Below are 22,041 nucleotides of genomic sequence, written 5' to 3' on the forward strand. Positions count from 1 at the left end.
CCTAGTCCCAAAGATGCTGCAGTATCCATGGTATCAGACCATTCTCCTCCATTTGGCACTGGCCAGCTGCTTCCAGAGGTTCTGGAAGCTCATCTCTGCAGCTCATCCCTCAGTACAGGGGCCAGGCAGGGCTGGGAACACCCCACAGCCACAGTTCCACCTCTTTAGAGACAGCTGCAGCTTTTTTTGGGTGCAAAGAAAACCAGTTAACACGATACAGTCCGAAGTACAAAGATCACTATTAATCAGTCCAGGATAGTGGGGTTTTTGCAAGGCAGTCTCCTTTGTGACAGGTAAAATCTGCAACCCCCGTGTGTGTGCCACCAAGGCCACCCTCTGAGCTGGATGGAGGATCACACCCTAAATAGCCCAGCAGAACTATCATCAGGGCAGTGACTCACAAGTGATGGCCCTGCACAAAACCCTACTGCTGCTAACAAAGAGATCTATATATGACTATATGCAGACAAATTATCTGCTGCCCTTTGTAACATTGTCACACTCCAACAATAGCCAAGATCCACAGAGGGCACACGGTCCAGATGTCATCACCAGCCTCCAGTTGGGGAGGGAACCATTTGCCAGCAAGTGTGGGATAGGGAGCAAGTTGGGGGAGAGGATAGGTCTGCCCCACACTAATGAAAGCAGGAGTGATACCATCCACAGTAACTCAAAAGAAATCTTTGTTAGCAGTACACAGGAATGAATCAGGTGAAGCACACCTGATCCCACATGGATTGCCAAAGAGTTACACCCAGATCCACTTTTTTATGCTTGTGCACTTCAAAACAGACTTGGAAGCACTCAACAGGTGACTAATGCACAAGACAAAAGCAGATTCTTTCATCAGGTCCATTTAGGAGAATAAAAGGGTTTTTTGTTTTGTATTTGGGGGTTTTATTCCCCTCCTGCATCAAGGCAGAAGCAAAGCCATTGGGAATTCTGGGAGAAATGCCTACATATTAGGTTTTTCCCCCCCTACCTTTCATTAATAAAATTGCATGCTATGGTCCAATTAAGTCATGCCTATAAAACATCTATCCCTGAACTCTGACCTCTCCTGCACCATCATTGGAGCTAAAGAAGCTCAGAGAGCTGAGACAATACAGTTATTCTAATGCATTTGACTCCTGGGAGATTCCAGTTAAATAGCTCAATCCAAGTTTTTCCAAAAAGCTGGAAAACAGAACTACAGTTCTTTCTCTCCACTCACCACCCACCTTGCACAACCACCTCTAGAGAGAGAATGGGTTCCTGTGAGTAATGATTTTAGAAATGAAGGGACAACAAATTCCAAGAAAAGACCATAATTTTTGCCCTCTAGATCAGGAAACAGCTTCAAAGCCCTTCCTAAGCTCTATCCTGAAATCTGTACAATTGGTTAAACTGCTGTACTTACCCCTCCTCCACACTATTACCTGCAGTTAAGTAGCACTTCTGGTCTTTAAATATTTCTCCAAAAGGCAGAAGCTAATTTAGCTCAGTTATGAACACGGTAAGATGAATCAAATTTCTATAGGAAATATCTGGAGAGAAGCAGCAATTCCTTGGTCCTGCAGTAAAGAAGGTAGGTGTATGTAGAAGTCAGAGCTTGGGGTGCCCAAGCTGTTCTAAACCCACCATCTTCAGCATTGAATCTCTCACAGTTTAGATTTGCCTTCATGCCATTATCTACTTTTGACCAATTTTACTTACCCTGTCACAATCAGCCTTTGAAAGAGCAAGTGACACAGCTGAATTGGATGTACTGATAACACTTTATTGAACTTCAAGTAAATCCTCTTTAAAAGCCTGTTGTGTGTTGTACAGCAACAGGTCAGGTAGAAGGTTAGAGGCCTGCAGAGTGGTGGCTCATGCTCTGTGAGAGGCCTGTATTGCTCAGCTTGCATTCTTACCCCTGACAAGGACAGAAAGAGGAAGTATTTACAAGCAGACCTCAGAGAAGGACATTTACAGTTGGGAATTCACAGACATATATAGTTTGAACTGTTCAAGTATGTTTCAGTTGGATAAAGTGCTACAGGACACAGAAAAGGCAGTAAAAACAAGAATTATTAAGACAAAGAGGTGGCAGTCATTTATGTGCTAAAACCACTTATAGGTGGCTGCAGTATCTACAAGATCTAGAAGTTGAAAGAATTGGGGGTGTTGCCCTGGATTTGGAAAGTGTAGCTGTCAGCAGTAGAGTCTGGTACAACATTCTGGTCTTCCTCCTCCTAGAAGGAAAAGAAGAGAGTGTTGAAATAGCAGTAGCATTTTAACCTAGTAGTCAGTGCTAGAATAGAAAAAGAAAGTGGGAAAAAAAAAAAAACAACAACCCTGCAGCCACTTACTTCTGCTGAGAAATATTTCTCAATGATGGTGGATGAGGCTCTGTACACTTGTTCATTTTCATGTGACTGAAGAGCTTCAATTTTGTCTAGACCCCCACACTCCTCAATCATGAGGCAAAGCTTTTCAGTCTCATTAATCTTCTCAGCAGCCTGTGAGAGAAAAGCATGGAATCACCTCGGGAAGGATGTGTGGCAGCACTACTGGAGAGCCAATAGCAACAGCTTGGACAACAATCAAGTATACTGCAACCCACATACCAGGAAGATATTGGAAACAGCATCCAGGATAACCAGCACAGTTTTGCTGTCCTTAGTTGTGAGAAGATTCAGGAGTGGTTCAAGAACACCAGCCTGAACAAGATACACGATCTGGTCAATTGTCCCACCGCTTGTGTAGTTCGTCACAGCCCACACAGCTTCCTTCTGAGACTTGAAATCGCCCTGCAGAGGTAACAGCAGAGCGTTTGAACACAGACAGTAGCAAGAGAAAAAGCCTAAAAATGGTAAATATAGGTTTTGCTTACCTTCCTCAGAATGCCAATGAGATAAGGCACCAGGCCATGGTCCACCACTCGCTGGATCTGATCCTGACGCCCTGCAGTGATGTTGGACATGGTCCAGGCTGCTTCTTTCTGAATGTTGTTTTTGTGGTGGGAAAGGAGACTTGGAAAGACAGCAAGTGCTCCTGAGTCAATAACAAGCTGTGTCTGCTCATCAGTACCAGTGACAATATTTCCTATGGCTCTTAATGAAGGAGTCTGAAACAAAGACAAATGTAGTACTTAGGAAACTCATTCAAAACTAGATTATATTATACCAGATACAGCCATACTTGTTGCCCATCCACTCTAACCTTCCCAGTTAACAGATGATATGCTCTGTACAAGGAGTTTCAGGTTCCTAGTTAGCATTACACAGGCAGACATTAAGGATGCTAAGACTGCACACCTTCCAAGGCCAATCTGCAAACAACCACCCAGGACAGAGCTCAGGAAAACTACCTGCTAAGTACTAATGCAGCTTTATTATACTGTAATTACAGTGTGCACAGAGCCCACTTGTAAACACTGTCCCTAGAAGTTGGATTTGCAACAGCAGTTTAAAGGCAAGCTTTAAAGAATGTTGACTGCTGTGCTGGGCTGTGAGTTAAATCCATGATTACAGAAAGCAGTTTGATAGTCACCACCACAAAGCTGGCTGCCTTGTGTGGAACAGTCTCTACATAAGGCAGAATTCAAGTCTCACCAATGCAAAACCTAGAACAAGGATCTGACTTATGTATGAAAGGAATCATTCAGTTAGGGGGACCCTACTTGTTTTATCCACAGTTCAAAGAAAGCAACAGCAACCTGCACATCCAATAACTCACCATTATTGGCAGTTCACTACACCCCAGGAGTCTCACAAGTTGTGGCACCAACCCGGTTTTCACAACAACTTCTATCCTGTCATTGGAACCGTCTGTTAGGTAGGAAATGGCCCAGCAGGTGTCTGCCAGCACCTCGGGGTCGTCGTGGTGCAGGAGGCGGACCAGGGTGGGCAGGATCTGCTGGATGGCTTCAATGGGAGGGGCAGGGTTCTTGTTGCGACACAGGTTTGAGAGGGTCCAGGTAACGTTGCGCAGATATCCCGACTGCAGGGGTTGAAATAAAGGGTTAGAAATGGTTGAATTTGCTTTTACTCACTTAGTCATTGTAATGTGAACCCCAGTGCACACTTACAGCCAGGGAGGAGAGGTCAGGAACAGCGAGGAGACTCAGCAGCGGCTCAATTGCACCGTATTTAATAACCAGATCTCTGTAGGCAGAGCCATCCCCTGGGAAAACAAGAAAAACAGCCAAGTGAAGACCAGAACAGAGGGACATGTGCACACAGTCATTATGTGTTAGAGGATTAGTTCTTCTGCTTCAGAAAGGCTAGAAGAAATAAGAGGACAAAGGGACTGCTGCCATGGTTAAATCACATGACAAGCATGTGTTTTTCTAATCAAGCCACTGAGCTTAATTTTTTTCTGTAATGTTTTCTATACATCTTTTCTTAGGAGTTCATAAACATGTAAATCTCTGTTTAGTTATTTGGAAACATACCACAGCCCTACCACTAGATCAGAGCTTCCCCCAAAATATGGGACTTGAAATGCATTATAATCATCTGTTGCATGATTGACTGCTACAGTGTAATGCTGATGGAATGTCAGTTTGACTGAAAGGTCAGTATTGCAAGGTATAAAAAAAATACTTCCCAATTGAGTTTAAAGCTTTAAGGACAAGTTTTAAGAAAACTCCAATCAAATGTGGCTTTTAATCAAGCTCATTTTCTCTGTGTGAGGATTCACTGTTGTCTGTAAGGCACAATACAGCAAATACAATATTTAACTACATTATTTATTTTGACTATGTTTTTGAAGAATGGATCCAACTCTGGCAGATCAAGTAATCTTGAAAGGAGCACGAGAATATACAAATACTTTCCCCACCAGCAAGCAGCTGTTTCAAAGCAAGGAATATTGGCCATCACATACACAATTATGAGTCACCTGCTTCCTCCCTTCCCCCTTCCAGTCAACACACAGAGCACAGCTCGTTGGTAAATCACAGAAACATTAAGTGAGAGAAACGAAAAAGGTTTGTGTTGTAGCACATTTAAAGATCTCTCAAACCTGGATTGAAATCTGGAAGCAATGCCCACAATACCACCCACAGGTTGCCAGGCACTGCATGAGCCACCTCACACCAGGTCCAAAGACAAAGAGTTGCTCTGAAGAGCAGAGCATGTCATTACTTGAACAGCACTGGGGCCAGAGCTCCCAGGCAGCTCAGCCCTGCACAGCAGGGGTGATGAATCAGAGCTGTGCGGCACATGGACGTACCTGCAATGTTCCCCAGTGCCCACACAGCCTGCTCACTGATGTGGGTGTGGGGGGAGGCCAGCAGGGAAATGAAGGCTGGAATGGCCCCTCCATCCACCACTGCCTTGGTTTGCTCCGAGGTGCCAGAAGCGATGTTGGTGAGTGCCCAGGCAGACTCAAACTGGATGGGGCTGCACTCTGCTCTGCCCAGGAAGGACACGAACTTGGGAATCAAACCAGCTCGGATTATGTTGTCTATTGGGGGCTGCTTCTCTCTTGAGAGGAGTTTCCTAGGGAGGAAGGCAAACAGAAAACATTATTTTACCTTGTTGTTCAGATCTCTGCTAGCAAAACACTCTTAAAAGAAGCACGTTTAAAAAAAAGTTTAGCATTGTCTTAACATTCAGAGAAGGCAACACAACACAGCATAAAGGAGAAATGCAGAGAAGCTCAACACCAGCTTCCTAAGACTCTGCTAACAGAATTTGGCATGTCTTTACTACTTGAGAGGTTCTGTTCAGATTCTGAAATAAAGCAGACCTGCAAGAGTCATAATACATCTGAATTGCTGAAGGTTTCTCAGCAGAGGTTAACGACTGCCAGAAGCAGCACTGCAGCAATACACAAGCTTGCTAAAGGATATTTTAGATCTGGAAAGAGAAATGAAACTTGGTGTACTTCAAACCCCAGTCATCTTACAGTTCACAGTATTCTAAGGTGGAATATGCAGATGCAGCCACTTAGTCAGTGCTCTTCCCTTGCCTAGTTACTGGCTTGCACAGCTGAGTTAGGTCCCTCTTAACTGCTTACCTGGCAGCTTGAGTAGCCTGTAGCTGCAGCTCCATATTATTACTATTAACTCCTTTGACTATTTCTTCAACTGACCAGTGTGCCAAAACCTGTACAATAAAGTAATAATAAATTTAATAATAATAAACAACAATTAATGCTTTGTTGGGAGAGAAATGTGTATTCCTGATCACAGGGGGCTTTTACACAATAGCACGAATGTGCCCCAGTTTACAACCAATTTGCTTATTACCACCATGTGATATTCCAAAACCCCGTTAGCTACAGCTTCACCTGCAGTTATCTGAACTGCTGAAAGCTTTCTTAATCAAGTGCTTCACACCAGTTACACTGAGCTTAAAGTGTAGCTTCAGCCAGTTGTGTTTAAGAGTGCTTTCCATCAGAGTTGATAGTACAGACACTTCAGTAGTTAGCACACGTGTAGTAGTGCTGTCCCCTCCAAGAAGGGATTCACACCGGCCTGGCTGCAGGAGCTCATATTGAAAGACTCCAAGTGTGTCCATTCCAGGGCTTACCTGATTGCCCTTGTTTTCCTGAAGGGGAGAAGTCGCATCATCTGGGAAAGTGCTCACATTTCTTCTTTTAAGCATCTGGTCGTCTTTTTTAGCTTTCCTCAGCTCTACATTGACTTCAATACGCCGCCTTCTCATTTCCTGAAGGAAACACATTGAATAAGTTCTTGGCTTTTGCAATTCATGTTTAAAGAGATAATGGCTGGCTAAAGCACTAATTGCACCAGAATACTCACTGTGCTGTCCTTTCCTTTGTTCTTGAACCTGTTCAGTCGAGCAGGTGTATTGGCATTCTCGTTAGTAGACATCTTGCTTGCTAGATTTTTGAGAGGAGGAGATAAAGACAAGCCTGAAAACAGAGCAAATAAACAGCAAATTTAGTCCACGAAAATAAAGTAAAAATTTAGATCAATACTCGAGAATGAGAGGTACTTGTTTGTATTAGATACAATAACAGCCTCTGACTTGGACAACAGCTGCCTCTTTAAACAGCCCGATGTTACAGCAAAGCTTTAGCATCAACACAGAAGCAGAAGATACACTTACATTGTTAAGACACTTTCAACCACAAATATTATCAGAGTCGTTATTTTTAGGAGCAAGATAGATCTTCCTTCCCTCAGAGAGCACACATACTTTCAAATGTTATTTGAACGCTTTTTTCGCTGTGTCACGTACTCGTGCCGCACAGGATCCCACCCAGCCCCACCCCGACGCTTTTGGGAGAGAACAGCGAGCGCAGGGGTGTTCGCTATGCCGGTGCAGCCAGCAGCAAACAGCAACGGCTACACGGGTAACGAGGCAAACCCCTGCCCCTCGGCCAGCCCCGGCCTGACCCAATGCGGCCATAACCCCGCCGGAGCAACAACCCGCCCAAGGATACAGCAGGATACACCAGCTCTGTCAGCATAGCAGAGACACGAGAGGCTCCGGAGGGAGCCCCGGCATGGATTACCGGCGGAGCACGGCTCTTCCTGACAAAGCAGCGCACGACCCGCGCCCCCCCGGCCCACACCCGTGTCCCAGTGTCCAGCCCAGGCCCGCACCTGTCCCGCGGTGCCGCCGGTCCCGCTGCCTGAGCCGCACGCCGCTGGCACTGCCCCGGCCGCCCCACGCGGCGTTTAAATTTCCCGCGGCCGCGCGCCGCCATTGGCCAGTTCGAGCCAAAGCAGCGCTCTGATTGGCCGGTTTGAAAGCAGCTCGCCTCGCGTAGACGGGGCGGGCCGGGCCGGATGTCACGTGGTCACACGCCCCAGTGCCGCGGCGTGGGGGCGCGGGGCACGCCGGGAGTTGTAGTGCCGGGGCCCGGCCCGGCAGGACCGGAATGGGGAGGGGGGTGTTTGTACCCCTGAAGGGGTTTGGAGCAGAATCACCCTCTGCCTCGCGCACGGCCCAGGTTCTGCCTCAGTGACCGACAGGCGCCACAGGCTGCTCCTGAGACAAGGGCATGGAGTGGTGGAATGAGGGGGAACGGCTTCCCACTGACAGAGGCCAGGGTTAGATGGGATATTGGGAAGAAATTCTTCCCTGTGAGGGTGGGGAGACCCTGGCACAGGTTGCCCAGGAAGCTGTGCCTGCCCCATCCCTGGAAGTGTCCAAGGCCAGGTTGGAGCAACCTGGGCTAGTGGAAGGTGTCCCTGCCCATGGCAGGACGTGGACTTGAATCATCCTTAAGGTCCCCTTTCAACCCACTCTGTGATTCCATGATTCCATTATCCCCTGTGTCTCCTGGAAGCACAGTGCATAGAAATTTAGGTGTGAGGCTGCAGCTGAAGGTTGAAGCCATCAGGGCAGATAAAACTAAATCATATGGAATAACGAAAGGATTCCTGCCCTTGTGGCTTGGCCTGAAAAGGAACAGGTCTGGGATTGTTTCCCATGGGTTTGGCCTGCTCATGAGAGATGGAATACAAAAGAATACCCTGTTTCACAGGGGATGTATTTCAAATCATAAAACCTGGGGAAAAACTCAACTCTGACAGCAACTCCATCATCTCAATATACCTATAAAGTACAAAGATAGAGAAGTGTCAGGGATGTACATCGATACGTCTGTGTGCTAAACCGTTACATTAAACCACTTTATGCTGGTCTGTAGGTGCACACAGTGGAGGATTTATGCAGAGGAGGGGGAATTACCAGTGACACCTCACACAGTGTTTTGGTTTTGGGCCTTACATTTCAGAGCTTTGTAAAGAAAATCACAAAAAAACAGTTAAGTAAGAGCAGGGAGTCAAGAGAGGAGAAAGCACATTACTCAGAAAAGGAGATATTTAAAAGGACTATTTTGACAGAAAAAAAGGCAGTTCAAAAATAGAAATCGAGGTAAAACACCTGCTCTCCTGAAGGATCGGAGGGTTGGCATGAAGGAATCCCACTGGGTCATGGATCGCTGGCAGTGCAGGGTCCGGAGCAGTGAAACCTGGGCACAGGGATGGGTGTTGAGGGCAGGGAGAGAGCCGGGAGTGCCTGGGACACTGAGGGGGCTGTGTGAGGTGCTGCAGGCGGTATGGGGGGTGTGAGGGAGGTGTCCCAGCTCCAAGGCTGTTACTGGCATAGCCAAGCCATGGAGAAGCGGAGGGAGGCCAGAGAGAGGTCAAGGTAGGACTGAGGTAATGGGGCTGCAGAGGGTGTGAGGTGAGAAAAAGGGCTGTGAGAGGAGACAGAGCTGAGGGGTGAGAGCTGTGAGGGGAGAAGGGTCCCTGAGTAGAGAAGGCCAAGTAGTAGTAGAGAAGATCGCCTGCACGGGATGCAGCCAACAGCCGCAACACAGGAACCACGGCCAGGACGGGACAGTGTCAGGAAACTGAACGTCGGGAGCCCGTGAGGGGAAGAGTTTCGGGACAAGGGTAACGAGGATGACGCGCTCTCGCCGAGGGCTCGAACGGGCTCTGAGGCGCGGGCGGGGCATCGGGGGGCGGGGCCTCGAGGGCACCGCGGCCAATGGCGTGCGAGAAGGGCGGGGCGGGAGAGCGGCAGGACCCGCGGAGGGCGGGGCCAGCGGCGCCGGGCGGGGCTCTTACTGGGCGGTGCGCGCAGGCTTTGGCGGGTGACCCAGTGGCCTAATGGATAAGGCATCAGCCTCCGGAGCTGGGGATTGTGGGTTCGAGTCCCATCTGGGTCGGGCCGCAGTTATTTTGTGTCCCCGCGGCGGTTCCATCGCCCACCCGGCACCTTCCGACTCTTTTACTGCCCCAGGAGCCCCTTCCCGCTCTTCCTGCGGCCTCCCCCGTCCCTGCCGGGATGTGGCCCCGGCGCTGCGGGTCCCTGTTTTCCTCAGCCCCACTGGAAAAGCTTTCCCATGTCCGCTGTGCTCAGACGTCCTGGAACGGTGGGAATGCTCCAAGCGTCAGTGGAGCTGCTGGAATGGTGGGAATACTCCAAACGCCACTCCTTCTAATGGGGATCCTGTCCAGGTAATGAGGCTGGAGGAACTCAACACCAGCACGGGCACAGTAAGGGTTGAGTTACAGCACCGCCTAAATCAGCAGGAAAATCCCTGGAGCACAGGGCTGTGGGATGCTCACATGTCCATCCATCCATCCAAGTGCTCACACTCCTGCTTCTCTCAGTCGCTGCAGGTACGAACAGGACACGAGGTACAACAGGAATGCAGGAGCTCTCCTCTCCCTCATCCTTAGTTTACATTCCTATTCCTGCACTAGCTCTCTTGGGATACTTCTGGCCTTAAAATGGTAAAAGTAACAAAGGGAAATAAGGATTAATAAGCGCTGCAGTAGAAATGTAATTCACTGTGTTAAAATGTCATTTATTTTGCACATTATTTTAGTTAATTTTCTGTATCTTCAGCCATTGCTGCTCGAGGTAAAGTCCTGAGCTTTTAAGAATCTTATTGAACTGCTTAATTAAGGCAGGACAAACCAGACTGCTTAAACTGGACAACCATCCATGCCCCAGGCATTGCCAAGGGGGAGATTTTCTGTCAGGGGTGGGTTCCAGGAGCCTTTAGGAGGTTTATAAGTTTTTATAAGTTGTTTGTTGCACCTTGAGCGAGTTCACAAACTTCCACAACACCCGGGAGCACCGGGTGAGAGACACTGTCACAATGGAAATGTTGTGTGGCAATAAGGTCACTCACATAGAAATAAGCCCCCTTAATTCAGTAATCCAAATCAGGGCTGGCTTGGTGTGTGAAAACTTGCAGAGTTCTTCTTGTTAGCAAAGGGAGATTTCAAAATAAAGCTGTGTCGGATCAGCAGAGCTTTGCCTTGGGCTGGACAGTCACTACTGCGTTTTTCAGTCTGAAGAGAATCACTGGAACTGGTTCCTTAAACTGAAAGAGGAGATTACCAGCTGTGTAAGTGGAGGTGGCCAGAAATCCCCAAATATGTTCCACTGCAATGCACATCCTTCACAGATGCAGTGAGGCTGTTCCAGCACCTTCCAATTCCAATATGAATTCTCCATATCCAATAAACCCTGACCTGTTCTGTATGGTTTTTCTCTACAGAGTGCCATAAGAGGCAAGACTGTCCCCCAAATAAAAAAATCTGTTGCTAAAAACATATCATTCCCTGCACACAGGGGACAGCAGCAGCACAGAGTTATTCCCGATGGGAAGAGGTGCTGGAGCACATCCCTCCTGGGCAGGGGTGGTGGAGGGACGGCAGCAGCTTGGTCTTGCTCCAGTGGGTTGTCCAGTGAGTGATTCCCGTTTCCCCTAAGGCTGCCTCTCATTAGCATGAAACGGGGGAAGGGCATAAAAGACTCCAGTTCATTTTGAGTCTGGAAAAATACTTCAAAATGACAACCCAAGTGTTCTGGCTCCTCTGCTTTGCCATTAGATCATCCTCTGGTAAGTCTGTTGCATTCGGAGCGGGGCTGGGGCAGCTTTGCCTTTGGAATCAGGGGAGGCTGAAGACATTCCTGCAAATCCTTGCCCTCCAGGCTGTAGCCTTTTCAGCAAGTCATATGTAAGGGCTCGGGAAAGAAACATTTCAACCTGTTTGTGGGATGGGAATGCAAATTGTAATATTTGATTTGTCAGATTTGGAGGAACTGAGAGCACCTGGCAGGAGCAGGCAGGGAGCTGGTGCCACGAGCTCTCAGTGGCAGGTGAGGTTTGACTTGTTTCTGCATCTGAGATTTTTATAACTTATATCTCTTTTAGTCCCCTTCACCTGTAAATACCAGGTTTCTGACGGACTGCAGCTCTGTGCTGCCATGTGTGCCTGCAGCAAGCTGTCCTGAACTGATTTATTTGGAGTTTAGTACATCACTGACGGAAAATAAATAAGATTTACATCTGTTCCATTGGGAATTGGTTATGTTGCAGTCATATGTCTTATGCTGCAACAGCCAGACAGGAATATGCTGGTACAGGAGCAGGAACCTCAAGGTCCTGAATGGATCAAGCAGAGAAAAATGAACTATTTCTTGTTGCACTCCGTGACTGAGAGAGCGTGATGAACTGGCAGGAGAGTGTTCTTACACACCCAAGTGTGAAACACCTGTTCAGAGTGCACAGCTCATATTGAACCATCTCCAAAACACCCTTCCCTGCTGCTCCCTTCAGCTTGGACTCCTTCCACCCCGCTCTCCATGGACATTCTTTTGACTTTACGTGTGGCCAGCCCGAATATCAGGGAATCTTTCCCATGACAGCAGCTGGTGAGAGCAAAGGGGGAGAAGTGGCAAGGTCAGCAGTTGAGTCAGTCAGAGGAGATAAACCAGGACGTTGTTCATCTGTGGGTGTCAAACCTCTCTTTTCACACAGGGATTGGGATCAGCCTCCTACACAGAGTAACCACAGCCACGAACACCCCGACGGCGGCTGTGTGGGGGTGAGCTGTGTGAAAACTCTGCTGGCTCACTGAGGGGCTAAAGGAACAGGAAAATGGACTGCAAGGGGAAATTTCTCTCTTCCCAGGCTAAACAGAAGGCCATTTTGCTTTTTGAGGTCCAAGAGATTGAGGTGAAGGTATAAACAAAAGCATAGGTGACCGCCCAGCTTGTGTGAACAGTGTCAGTAAGTCATTTCTCACTGTATTCCCAGACACTTCCTCTCTTTCTCAACCCTTGTCCTCTCAAATTAAGAAAAGCCTTGAAATAACTGTTCTCAGCAGCAATAACCTAATTACCAGTTAGAAATCCAAAACTCTGGATAAAGATCTTTCCAGTAATGTCCACAGCCCAAAGCTGCTGAAAAGTCCGGATGACACTGTCAATAAGGCATCCCATGGATGGGAAAACCAAATAGTTCTGCTGTCATGGTCTTTTAAACAAGCATCCCAAATGACAATGTGAACCTTGTTTCCTCAGATGCTCCCTGGAGACTCAGGGGTTTGAGAAAAGGGTTTGTTTTTAATCTGCAACAATAATAAAGTAAAAATGCGAACCTCCCGTTCTGCTCACACAGCTGCATTCCCTGTGCTGGCCCTGCCACGTCTGAGTACAGAGCAATGAGCTGCTCTACTGTATTTCATCTGTTCAGCTATTTATCAGTCATATATTTATCAGTTATTAGTATATCAGTTGTATTATATATTGTTGAGGGACTTATGGGCTAGAACCTCAAATCCTCCCATCGAGAAGAACATGGAATAAAAAACTGAAAGTGCTGATTTTCTCTCTCCTTTTGATGTAGGATCCCTGCCCTATGCTGAGAAAGCTGGCCAGGCTCTCAGCAAAGATGCTTTTAGTTCAGCAGCTGCTGCACCTGGGCAGGTGAAGCTGCCAGCCCGTGGCACCAGCAGTGCCAGTGGGAATCCCAGGGAACACTGGCTCCTGCCTCCCACCCACCTGCAGCCGCCAAAGCCTCCTGAAATCACCTCCCTGCCCCGGGACAAGAAGAAACGCACCAAACCTTCCCTGGAGAACAGCACAGGGCTGAGGAAACACCTCTGGCAGCCTCTGGAGAGCCTGGCTGAGGGGCCTTTTCCCAGCTCCCCCGACTCCAGCCAGGCCAACAGGAAGCACACGGACCGGCGCCGGGCCGGCGCTGCCAACAGCGTGTCCGCCCGCTCCCACCACGGCACAGCCTCCCAGCAACAGGGGACACCCACCCGGGGAGCTCATCCTCCCCCAGACTCAGCGGAGTCCAATGATCCCAACACGCTGCACTTGAACCGCCCGGGCCAGACAATCCCCTACAAACGCCCCGATCCCGTCACCAGGATCCCCAAACCCTCCTGGGTCACCAACCGCTGGTCCCCCGGCCCACCCGACCCCCTGGGGGTGCTGAGGAAAGGTAAGGACAGGCTGCTCTGGAAAGGGGGACCCAGAAATTCCAAAGGCTGGGCGGCGTAACTGGGATGAAAAATATCCCCAAAGGCCCATTTCTGTCCCTCAGTGTGTGTTCCCATTCCAGATGGTGACAAGGACAAGGAGTGTCTGGCCCAGTGCAGGGGAGAGCGGGATGAAGTGGAGGCCTTTTGTGCCAGTGAATTCGGTAGGTTGTGTCCTCCCCAACCCACACAGAGCACAGGCCCTGCTGTTCACCTGCTGCACTTCCAAAATACTGTTAAAAGACACCATAAGTATGTTAAATAATTACCAAGTACACCAAGAGTCCCCATCGCAGCTCTTTATAAATGTACTTACGTTGTGCTTTCCCTACCTTGGGATAGTATTGATCTTTTTTTCTGTTCTCTCTACTTTCCATTCCTGGCAGGAAAAGTGTCCTTGGGACTGGTCAATGGAACTGAAAAGACCAATTGTTTTAGATAGTCTCAGATTAAACACTGTAGCTGGGTTACTTACCTCCTACTACTTGGAGCGAGTTTGATTTTGGGGGCTGAAGTTTGAAATGAGAATATGATGGTGAATCAAACAGAACTAAAACTGTGATCCTCTCTGTAGAGAGGATTCTTCCTGAAGTTCCTTAGGATTCAGTGTCTTTAGTCCTTGTGTCCACGCTGATGTAACTAAAGATGGCAGGAAACAGGCTGGCATTTCTGTAGGAACTGTTTAAGGACAAGCATTTTCTGACTGAAATCCTGCCTTGTGCTCACAAAGTTGTGAAACAGATACCAACTTTTTCTCACAGTATTTTAAGAGATAAGGAAAATACAACCCCAGTGGTAACAGATGTTTCCATTTGTAGAACATAAACACGTTAGGAGACATCTGTTTTCTCTAAATGGAGAAGTCAGGAAGTGCTTTCTGCAAATGCTGCCTGTTTTGGTTTTTACCACTCTCACGCATTCCTGTGCAACGGGGGCTTTACAGTGTGTGCTTTAGCCTTTAACCAACAGCAGCCTCACTCTTCTCTCCAATTGAAAAGACAGGTAGGAAAAAGTCTGGGCAACAGCTGAGCCAAGGTTCCACTGCAGTGATCAGAGAGCTTTCCATTTCTTTACGTTTCCAGTGCTGAGCAGAGCTCTCCCCACCAAGGCAGGTGTAACACCAGCTGTAACAGCCCCCTTTGCCTTTCCCACCTGACATGGTGCTGTTTTCCCATTCCTGGAGTCAGCTCAGCACTTGTCAGAACCAGGAACTGGGAGCACAGCATGGAAGTGATTGTCTGAACACACAACACAGCCTACTTGGTGCCTTTTCTTCCAAGTGTTTGATTTCCAGCTCACCTTTCTACTTCAGTGGGAAGTTTTACATTTGACCATTTGACTTTGTTAGACAAACACGTCCACTTTTTATGTGTTGGGATAGAAAATGGTACTAAACCCATCCCTGTCATTTGGAACATTCTATAAACTTCACGAAGAATCATTTCAGGCCTGTAAAGCACAAGGTTAGTAAGGCAGCAGAAACTCAGGCAACGACATCACCAAAGGTGACTTGAAGCAACTCCCACTGCCCACCGAATCCCAGGATTTCTGCTGACACTTCCTTTGAGCATTTTAAATAAGAGCCTTCACACATACCCTGAGCTGCCCACCATATATACAATCTGACCCTTGCTTTTTTTCCCCTCTCTCCCTTAAAACAGCAGTGAATGGAATTGTTTATAACGTGGAAAGCCTGGGGAATGGAGTCCACTGGATTACCCTCCTGGTGAACAGTGATGGATTGTACAAGATGAGTCGCCTGTACGTCATTCCCGATGCCGCCTTCTTCCGAGTCCACATCCTACTTGTGGATACTTTGAACTGCAGTAAACCCTGTCCAGACTTTAAACTTGGTAAATAATTCCAGCTAAATCCATTCTGCTATTCCTCTGCATGCAGTGCCGTCTTAGTCTGCCCTAGTTTAATAGGCTTACCCTGGGTTGTCGGGAAAATGTGGAAAAAAAGCATTTCCTCAAAGTGAAGGGCTTTTTCCATCCCAGTTTCTTGAAACTTCCAGAAGAGAAGCTGGAAGAAGTCAGGTATCAGCACAGTCCTTTCTTAACTTTGTCCAGTTCCAAAACGATTGCAAGTTTTCAGGATTGCCAAAGCAGTTTGAGCAGGAGCTTAAGCCAATGTCTTTGTCGTTAGTCCAGTTTTCCTTCTAAAAGCAAGTTTATCAAATACCAGTATTTGCCCCGGCAGTAAATCATCATGTCTGTGCAACAACCACCCACAGGTCCCGGGGGAGCTCCGGGTGCCGTGGTACATTCCAGATGTTTCCAAAGGGCGCAACTTCCCACCTGTTCCCACCCCCCTCGGAGCGCAGGGAGCGATCCCACATTCCCTGGTTTGCTTTGCAGGGAGCAGGTACATCGTGATGGGGCGGATCTTCCACAAGCGCCGGGAGCTGCCGGCGGAGCTGCTGCCGGCCCTGCGCGGGCGGCTCCGGCCGGGCGACGGCTGGATCGGGAGCAGCAGCAGCTACGTGAGGAGGTTCAACAGGAAAAGGGATCACAAGGTGCAGGCGGCGCGTTCCAAGTGTCCGTAAGGTCCGGTGGCTCCGTCCAGGACACGGGGAGCAGTGGGAGTCACCCCCCAGGGCACACCTGGCCAGGGCACCTCACGCCGGGCACGGGCTGCGATCGGACACTGCTTTGTGCTTCAGCAAACACGGAATGCCCTCACCAGGCACCTCTGGTGGGGTTTAGCACAGAAGTCAGGCTAGGGAATGTTAACTGGTCATGGATTTGCTCCAGCTTTTTCAGAGCCACAGGTTATTGTAGCCTCCCCTGCTGCAGTGCACCCCTAATAATCTGTAGTAAATGTACAGTTCTGGAGGCTTCATCCTCAGTGCTCAGCAACTGCACTTTAGAACCTCTCACCTTGAACACGTTAGATCTGTACACAGCTTTGGCTGCCCGGGATGTCACACAGTTCTGCCTGAAGTATCACATGCATTTGATTCAAGAGAAACCAACAGCACTAAGTATCACTTGTATTGTTTTGGTCTCCTCAAACGTGTCTTTTGTGCTACTTCTAAAAATCACATCATTCCTCAACCAGAGCTGGATGTTCACAGGAAGCACACAGAATGGAGGGGAACTACTTGAGTGTATGAACACACTGACTGAAAGCACATCAAGAACTGCACAACACAAATGCCCAATTTGGCTCATGAGTAATGGCACAAGTTCATTCCAAGGAATGCAGAATGAGCATGGACTGCACAGTGTGTGCAGTGGTTACACGAGCAGTTCCTCCTGAATGCTATTCCCCCTCAGAAATATCACCCAGCTTGTACTTGCACATCAGTAAAGTTAATTTTAAAATCAAAGATACAATCTTTTAGTACCTTTAATGTGGTGGGATGGAAGAATCTGTGAAAGGGCTGCAGAGGGAATCAAATGCTTGCTGTTCCCAGTCAGTGTTTGCAGATCTTAAGTCTGTAAAAGAAACTAATAAAATGTTCATGAGGTTCTGGTTTCACCATCTCCTGGGTTCTGGAAGGCCCAAAAAGCTTATGTTATCATATCAAACAAAGGCATCTCCTTGTTTGACAAGCTGGGGATTTGACAATACATATTTACATTAAGAAATGGAAAAAAGCAGTGCAGCTTAAAAAAAATACACATACAGTGGTATGGCATGACCTGCAACAGGAAGTAGTGGTTTCTATAAGCATTTTCTGTCCTGAAACAAAGGTAATTCTGGCACATTCTACCTGTCACACACCTCTGCAGCTTCATTTAGTGTCACTGAAAAGCCACAGAGCAAGGGATGGGTGATAGGTCACACTGCATCAAGCATGTCTTGATATGGAGCCAAGTACCAAGAGCAATCATCACATATTTGGGACCCAAAGGCTGAGAAATTTACTCATAGGCTGGGTCTACCTAAAAAGTAAATTGTCTCACTTCTGCTCTGTGAAAGCCTTTGCATGGAGCACACCATGGATAGATGGAATTTTCCTGAGAGACTCTGAGGGGGCTTTGATTTGGCAGCAGGAGTGTTCTGGCAATGAATCCGAGCACTGGAGTGACTGGGAGGGACAGGAGGAAGGAGGAGGAAGGGTTACATGAGCATCTCAAGTTTCTCTGTTTCTATTTCCAGCCAAGTCCAGGGACTAACCAGCAACTCCTCCAGGCATCCCCCCTCCCAGAGCAGCATCCCAGCCCTGTTCCCACTATTGTAACCTAACCCAGGGAAGTGTGGGTACAAACCCAATGTGTATCTCACTGTGACTGTCCCTGGGAAGGGATAAGCACAGGACACCAGTGCTAAGCCCGAGTTCCATGCCAATAACTGACACAAACCACTCTTGGATAGAGCTGCTGCTCTGGGAGCCCAAAGAACAATTTATCCTGTGTTCCCTTTTTTCATCCTCTTACCTTTCCCTTCTTTCTTGGAAGATCCCTCCTTAAAATGTTCCCACACCAGCTGAGCAAGAAGCCACTGCATGTCCCAGCCCAGCTGAGATAGAGCTGGAGCAGGACTGTTGATACCAAGCTCATCACACACCAAAGGTACATACTCAATAAAAAATATTTCTTAGGTCGAGTCTTTCACTCACTATTCCAAAACCCTCACAGCAATAACCACAGTGAGAAGACAGAACTCAAGTCCAGTAGCTGCAACAGTAATTTTGGTACCTTACAGTTGATAGTTTTCTCCCCAGCAGGATCAATAGGAGAATTCTGCAGCCAACACACAGAAATCCAGGTGTACAGGAATGTTGTCGCCTTCTTGTCTTTCTGGGGTTTACTTGAGGCTTTTGGCTCAGCTCAACTTTTCACTCTAAACCTCCATTAACTTCTGCATGAACTAAACCAGGACCGAGGGTAATTGCTTCAAATTTGAGGAGACAGAAAGGAAAATCAGGCTGGTACAGCTCACATTGTCACAGTGTTACAACACAGGCCATTTCAAAACAACTGTTGCAATAATTTATAAAATACAAAGAGGAGGAAGACTGACCAGAGACCACAAACCTTATGAACTTTATGCTTTAAGGCAGGTGAGGATTAATCACGAGTGATTTATTTCCAATAACACCATTTAACTGTAAAAGTTCACCACTAATAAATTGTGAGAAGTACCTTGACCTACTCCATGGCATCATATGGATCATATGGAATCACAGTGGTTTGGGTTGGACAATTAATCAGCAGGATTAAACTGCATGTATGGATTATATATGATCTGGTAATGCCAAGACCTATATCCCACAACATCATCAAATGTTTCATTAGAAACACCACCAAATCCATGTCAAACACATTACTTTATTTGTCTAGGATGATGTGTCCTATAAGGTACAAAAAAGTACTGTTCAGTTTGCCACAATTTGTTAAAAACAGCAATCTATTGCCTACAGGTAGGAAAGGTTTAAACCATGTCATATGGATTTAAGTATGAATAAATAGTCCAGAAATACTGAGGAGTTTAGATGAGATGCAGGATATTCCCAGTGCTGTGAACGGGGAGGTTTTTCCTTGTTGCATTATAACACAATGCTTACAATATGCAGCATTTTTTTAAAAAACTTCAAAGGACAACATAACCTAAATGCAACTACTCTTCTTTGACTTTCAGAAGCATAAATGGATTATTGTTTCCACACTGAACAATTAGTAATTTTCACATATAGGTTAAATGACAACATTTGTATGTACAAAAACACACGAGTTTTTAGTAGATAAAATCCCCCCAGAAGAACCTGAACACCTGAGCTGAAGTGTAAGAAAGGGTGGTGAGCAGCAACACCTTGGTAAGAAAAATAACAGACGAGGTTCTTGCATAGCAAGGTGTGAGGTGAAACCCAAAAGGAGCTTATCCATGAATCAGGTAAATCCCAGACCACTGTGGAACACAAGTTGACTGTGAATTAGTGCAAAGGGTGGTCGAGGAGCTGCAGAGAAACCAGGGCTGGGAACTACAGACAGGTACCATGAGCAGGTCACTTGCAGGGGGGGAGATGGGAAAGGAAACCTCCTCATCTGCAATTTGCATCTTCTTGGCCTCCAGTTTATCCCACAGGAAACACGGAGGCAGCCCAGGACGCCTCCCAGGGATACAGTTACACATGGTACTGCACATTCCCAGAGCACTTGGCAAACACCCCTGAATTCAGCAGTGGGCAGGGACACTTCACAAGATACTTCCTTACCCCGTTCCACCTGTTACAGTCATTCTGGCACCACTGGAGTGATGTTACAATGGGATAACAGGTGCTTAGGAATGAACCGTGGTATCCACAACCTTCGGAGCAGCGGGATCCGACCTCCCTGGCCATTCCCACCCCTGTTCCTCGCAATACCTGCACTCCTGCACAGAGCCCACGTGTCAGCGCACACTCAGACACACCTCCGGCTGTGGGGAGAACAATGATCTCCATTTATTTTGTTTCATATACATCCATATTTTGAATTTTAATACAAAAGAAAAAAAAAATTAGAATCTGACAAATGTTTACAAACAAGATACCTTCAAATAGATTTTACTCAGTTCAGTCTGGTGCAGAGTAAATGACAAATTGTACTGTTATATTCAAGGCAACAGAGTCTGTAGTCCATGACCACTCAGCCCAACTTCTATGCAAGCTTGTTTTTATCTACCATGAATGATAAACTCCTTGTTGATTCCCAGTCCTGTGTGTGTGCACATGTGTACATAGCAGCTCCTTTCATAGAAAGAAAAGACATCTAGAGGTCTTCTTGTACTTTTACCTACAGGAATCATGTTAAGATACAGAATGGATTACATGGAACCGGGGCTGGATTTTATAAGAAAAAATAATTAGCTGACAAATGAGGGCAGCAATAAAAAAGCGTCTTTTTTGCAACAATAAATAAATACAGTCAAAGTTTTCTGTGTGGACTTTAAACCAGCTTCTTCACTGAAGAACAGACGTGGCATTTCCATGGAGTTAAACGTGACCCCATTTACTGTATCTTTTTTTCTTGCTCTCTTTCTCTCTCTCCTTCACCAAAACAAAGTTTTCCCGCTTCTGCCACAATAGTACAACAATTTGATCTTGACAAGAAAGTGGTGCTGCTGATTTTTTTATTTCTTTGTCCTTTGGACAAAATAAGCCAAGAATATAATTTGACTGTTGTGACCAATAAAAACGCAGTTTACATCAAGTCTTGTCAGGACAACCTGACTAAAAACATCTGGCTCCTTAATTAAAAATTGTCAGACAACCAGATCCTTGCTCGTGTGTTTGGTAACACGCTGAACTCTAAGAAGCTGTAGACTGCAGTTTGTTGTTATGGGACCTGCAGAATACAGAAGAAAGTGAACAATTAAGCACCCTTCAGTTTGGAGAACACAAAGTGTTGCCAAGGGTAAACCACAATCAAGGAATTACCACCACGTTGCTTCCATTTAGTTTTTTTCCCCTTCAGAAAAAAAAAAAAAAAAGAACACTTAAAATAATTCTCTCTGAATTTTAAGCACGTTTTCTCCTACAGAATACAAATATTTCAGTACTTGGAAAATGCAGTGTGTCTCTGGAATATTCCAAAATGCCTGCCATCAGTTTTACTCACATATTTACATAATAGTAGTCCATCAAAAGGAAAGCAAAAAGACATTTTTAGTTGTGAATATTTATAATAAGATCTACTCTGCTTAAATTTATTCAAGAAGTCTTTGGATTAATTTAATAGAAAAAACTGAACAGGCATGTTAAAATCACATTTTTGCTAAGCAGAGTTCAGCAAAACTCCTCTTTGACATTCACAGTTTTATTAGTGACTTAAAATAAAACAATAAAATACAAGGTTTCCAAGATGAATTTTTCATTTTTCTCCATACAGTATTTGAGGAACGGGACAATTTGTGTTAATACAGTTACTTTCACCAGTGTGACTGCTGGCAACAAAAACAACAGTTACTGTTTAGACAAGTGAGCTGGATTTTTAGGGCAGTTTAATGTCATTGAATTGTACAATAAAAGAAAGTGACCCCAACATCCAGTTCTGATTCCAGTTAAAAAGGTCAGACTAAAGATATCACAATCTGCAAGAAAAGAAAGAACATGGATGGTATAAATGAAAAACAATAACAAAGAAGATGCAGCAATGAAATCAGTGTGCAAGTGCTGGGTACCAGCTATGACAGTGACAGAAACATGGGCTGAAAACTACCTGACAAAAATCACTAATATGATATTAAACTGAAAAGAAAAATGCTGGACTAATTCATCTGACTCTTCCCTTCTTATCAATCCTACTCTCATTCCATGTGAAGATCAGCTTCCACAGCAATGGAGAGAAAGTGAAGCTTTC

The 22,041-nt window shown here is 46.4% G+C and overlaps 3 protein-coding genes and 1 non-coding gene across 24 annotated transcripts in view; 2 read left to right on the top strand and 2 right to left on the bottom strand.

Moving 5' to 3' along the window:
* The first annotated feature begins 221 nt into the window (after nucleotides 1-221).
* C19H17orf58 (chromosome 19 C17orf58 homolog) lies at nucleotides 222-18,793 on the top strand. 3 transcript variants are annotated; one of them, XM_032706560.1, is made up of 6 exons: nucleotides 222-226; nucleotides 8,359-8,364; nucleotides 13,341-13,713; nucleotides 13,834-13,914; nucleotides 15,412-15,603; nucleotides 16,111-18,793. In XM_032706560.1, the coding sequence occupies exons 5-6, from the start codon at nucleotides 15,501-15,503 to the stop codon at nucleotides 16,296-16,298; spliced, it is 291 nt and encodes a 96-aa protein (XP_032562451.1). In that variant the 5' UTR covers nucleotides 222-226; nucleotides 8,359-8,364; nucleotides 13,341-13,713; nucleotides 13,834-13,914; nucleotides 15,412-15,500; the 3' UTR covers nucleotides 16,299-18,793. The 3 variants fall into 3 exon arrangements, with proteins under 3 accessions (XP_032562451.1, XP_032562450.1, XP_032562449.1); XM_032706558.1 differs by lacking the exons at nucleotides 222-226; nucleotides 8,359-8,364 and adding an exon at nucleotides 10,790-11,319 and having other exon boundaries at nucleotides 13,111-13,713; XM_032706559.1 differs by lacking the exons at nucleotides 13,341-13,713; nucleotides 13,834-13,914 and having other exon boundaries at nucleotides 15,501-15,603.
* On the bottom strand, nucleotides 1,739-9,367 carry KPNA2 (karyopherin subunit alpha 2). Of its 4 annotated transcripts, none has more exons than XM_032706550.1 (11): nucleotides 8,838-9,367; nucleotides 6,740-6,852; nucleotides 6,507-6,644; nucleotides 5,992-6,080; nucleotides 5,203-5,471; nucleotides 4,055-4,149; nucleotides 3,703-3,966; nucleotides 2,858-3,091; nucleotides 2,592-2,774; nucleotides 2,334-2,483; nucleotides 1,739-2,216 (listed from the first exon to the last, which is right to left on the bottom strand). In XM_032706550.1, exons 1-11 carry the CDS (start codon nucleotides 9,058-9,060, stop codon nucleotides 2,124-2,126), a joined length of 1,851 nt encoding a protein of 616 aa, XP_032562441.1. In that variant the 5' UTR covers nucleotides 9,061-9,367; the 3' UTR covers nucleotides 1,739-2,123. The 4 variants fall into 4 exon arrangements, with proteins under 4 accessions (XP_032562441.1, XP_032562442.1, XP_032562443.1 ...); XM_032706551.1 differs by lacking the exon at nucleotides 8,838-9,367 and adding an exon at nucleotides 7,550-7,683; XM_032706552.1 differs by lacking the exon at nucleotides 8,838-9,367 and adding an exon at nucleotides 7,182-7,244.
* On the top strand, nucleotides 9,555-9,627 carry TRNAR-CCG. Its single transcript has one exon. It is a non-coding gene; the product is annotated as a tRNA-Arg (tRNA).
* The window catches only part of BPTF (bromodomain PHD finger transcription factor), a 61,914-nt gene continuing 50,188 nt past the window's right edge, over nucleotides 10,316-22,041 (bottom strand). For 12 of the 16 annotated variants that reach the window (XM_032706522.1, XM_032706538.1, XM_032706532.1 and 9 more), the window contains one exon: nucleotides 20,121-21,027. In XM_032706522.1, coding sequence (XP_032562413.1) covers nucleotides 20,991-21,027 — 37 coding nt within the window. In that variant the 3' untranslated portion in view covers nucleotides 20,121-20,990. The other 4 variants (XR_004360278.1, XM_032706523.1, XM_032706525.1 and 1 more) reach the window with 4 other exon arrangements.

This window comes from Chiroxiphia lanceolata, chromosome 19 (genome assembly GCF_009829145.1).
Source record: "Chiroxiphia lanceolata isolate bChiLan1 chromosome 19, bChiLan1.pri, whole genome shotgun sequence".
NCBI classification, from domain to species: Eukaryota; Metazoa; Chordata; class Aves; order Passeriformes; family Pipridae; genus Chiroxiphia; species Chiroxiphia lanceolata.

Excerpts from the sequence above, each read along its gene's own strand:
- C19H17orf58 (XM_032706558.1), top strand. The coding sequence starts at position 11,268 with ATGACAACCCAAGTGTTCTGGCTCCTCTGCTTTGCCATTAGATCATCC. Across the intron at positions 13,714-13,833 it reads CCTGGGGGTGCTGAGGAAAG|ATGGTGACAAGGACAAGGAG; the intron begins GTAAGGACAGGC and ends TTCCCATTCCAG. Across the intron at positions 15,604-16,110 it reads CTGTCCAGACTTTAAACTTG|GGAGCAGGTACATCGTGATG; the intron begins GTAAATAATTCC and ends TTTGCTTTGCAG.
- KPNA2 (XM_032706550.1), bottom strand. The coding sequence starts at position 9,060 with ATGCCAGTAACAGCCTTGGAGCTGGGACACCTCCCTCACACCCCCCAT. Across the intron at positions 6,645-6,739 it reads ACAAAGGAAAGGACAGCACA|GAAATGAGAAGGCGGCGTAT; the intron begins GTGAGTATTCTG and ends TGTTTCCTTCAG. Across the intron at positions 2,775-2,857 it reads TCATTGGCATTCTGAGGAAG|GGCGATTTCAAGTCTCAGAA; the intron begins GTAAGCAAAACC and ends TTACCTCTGCAG.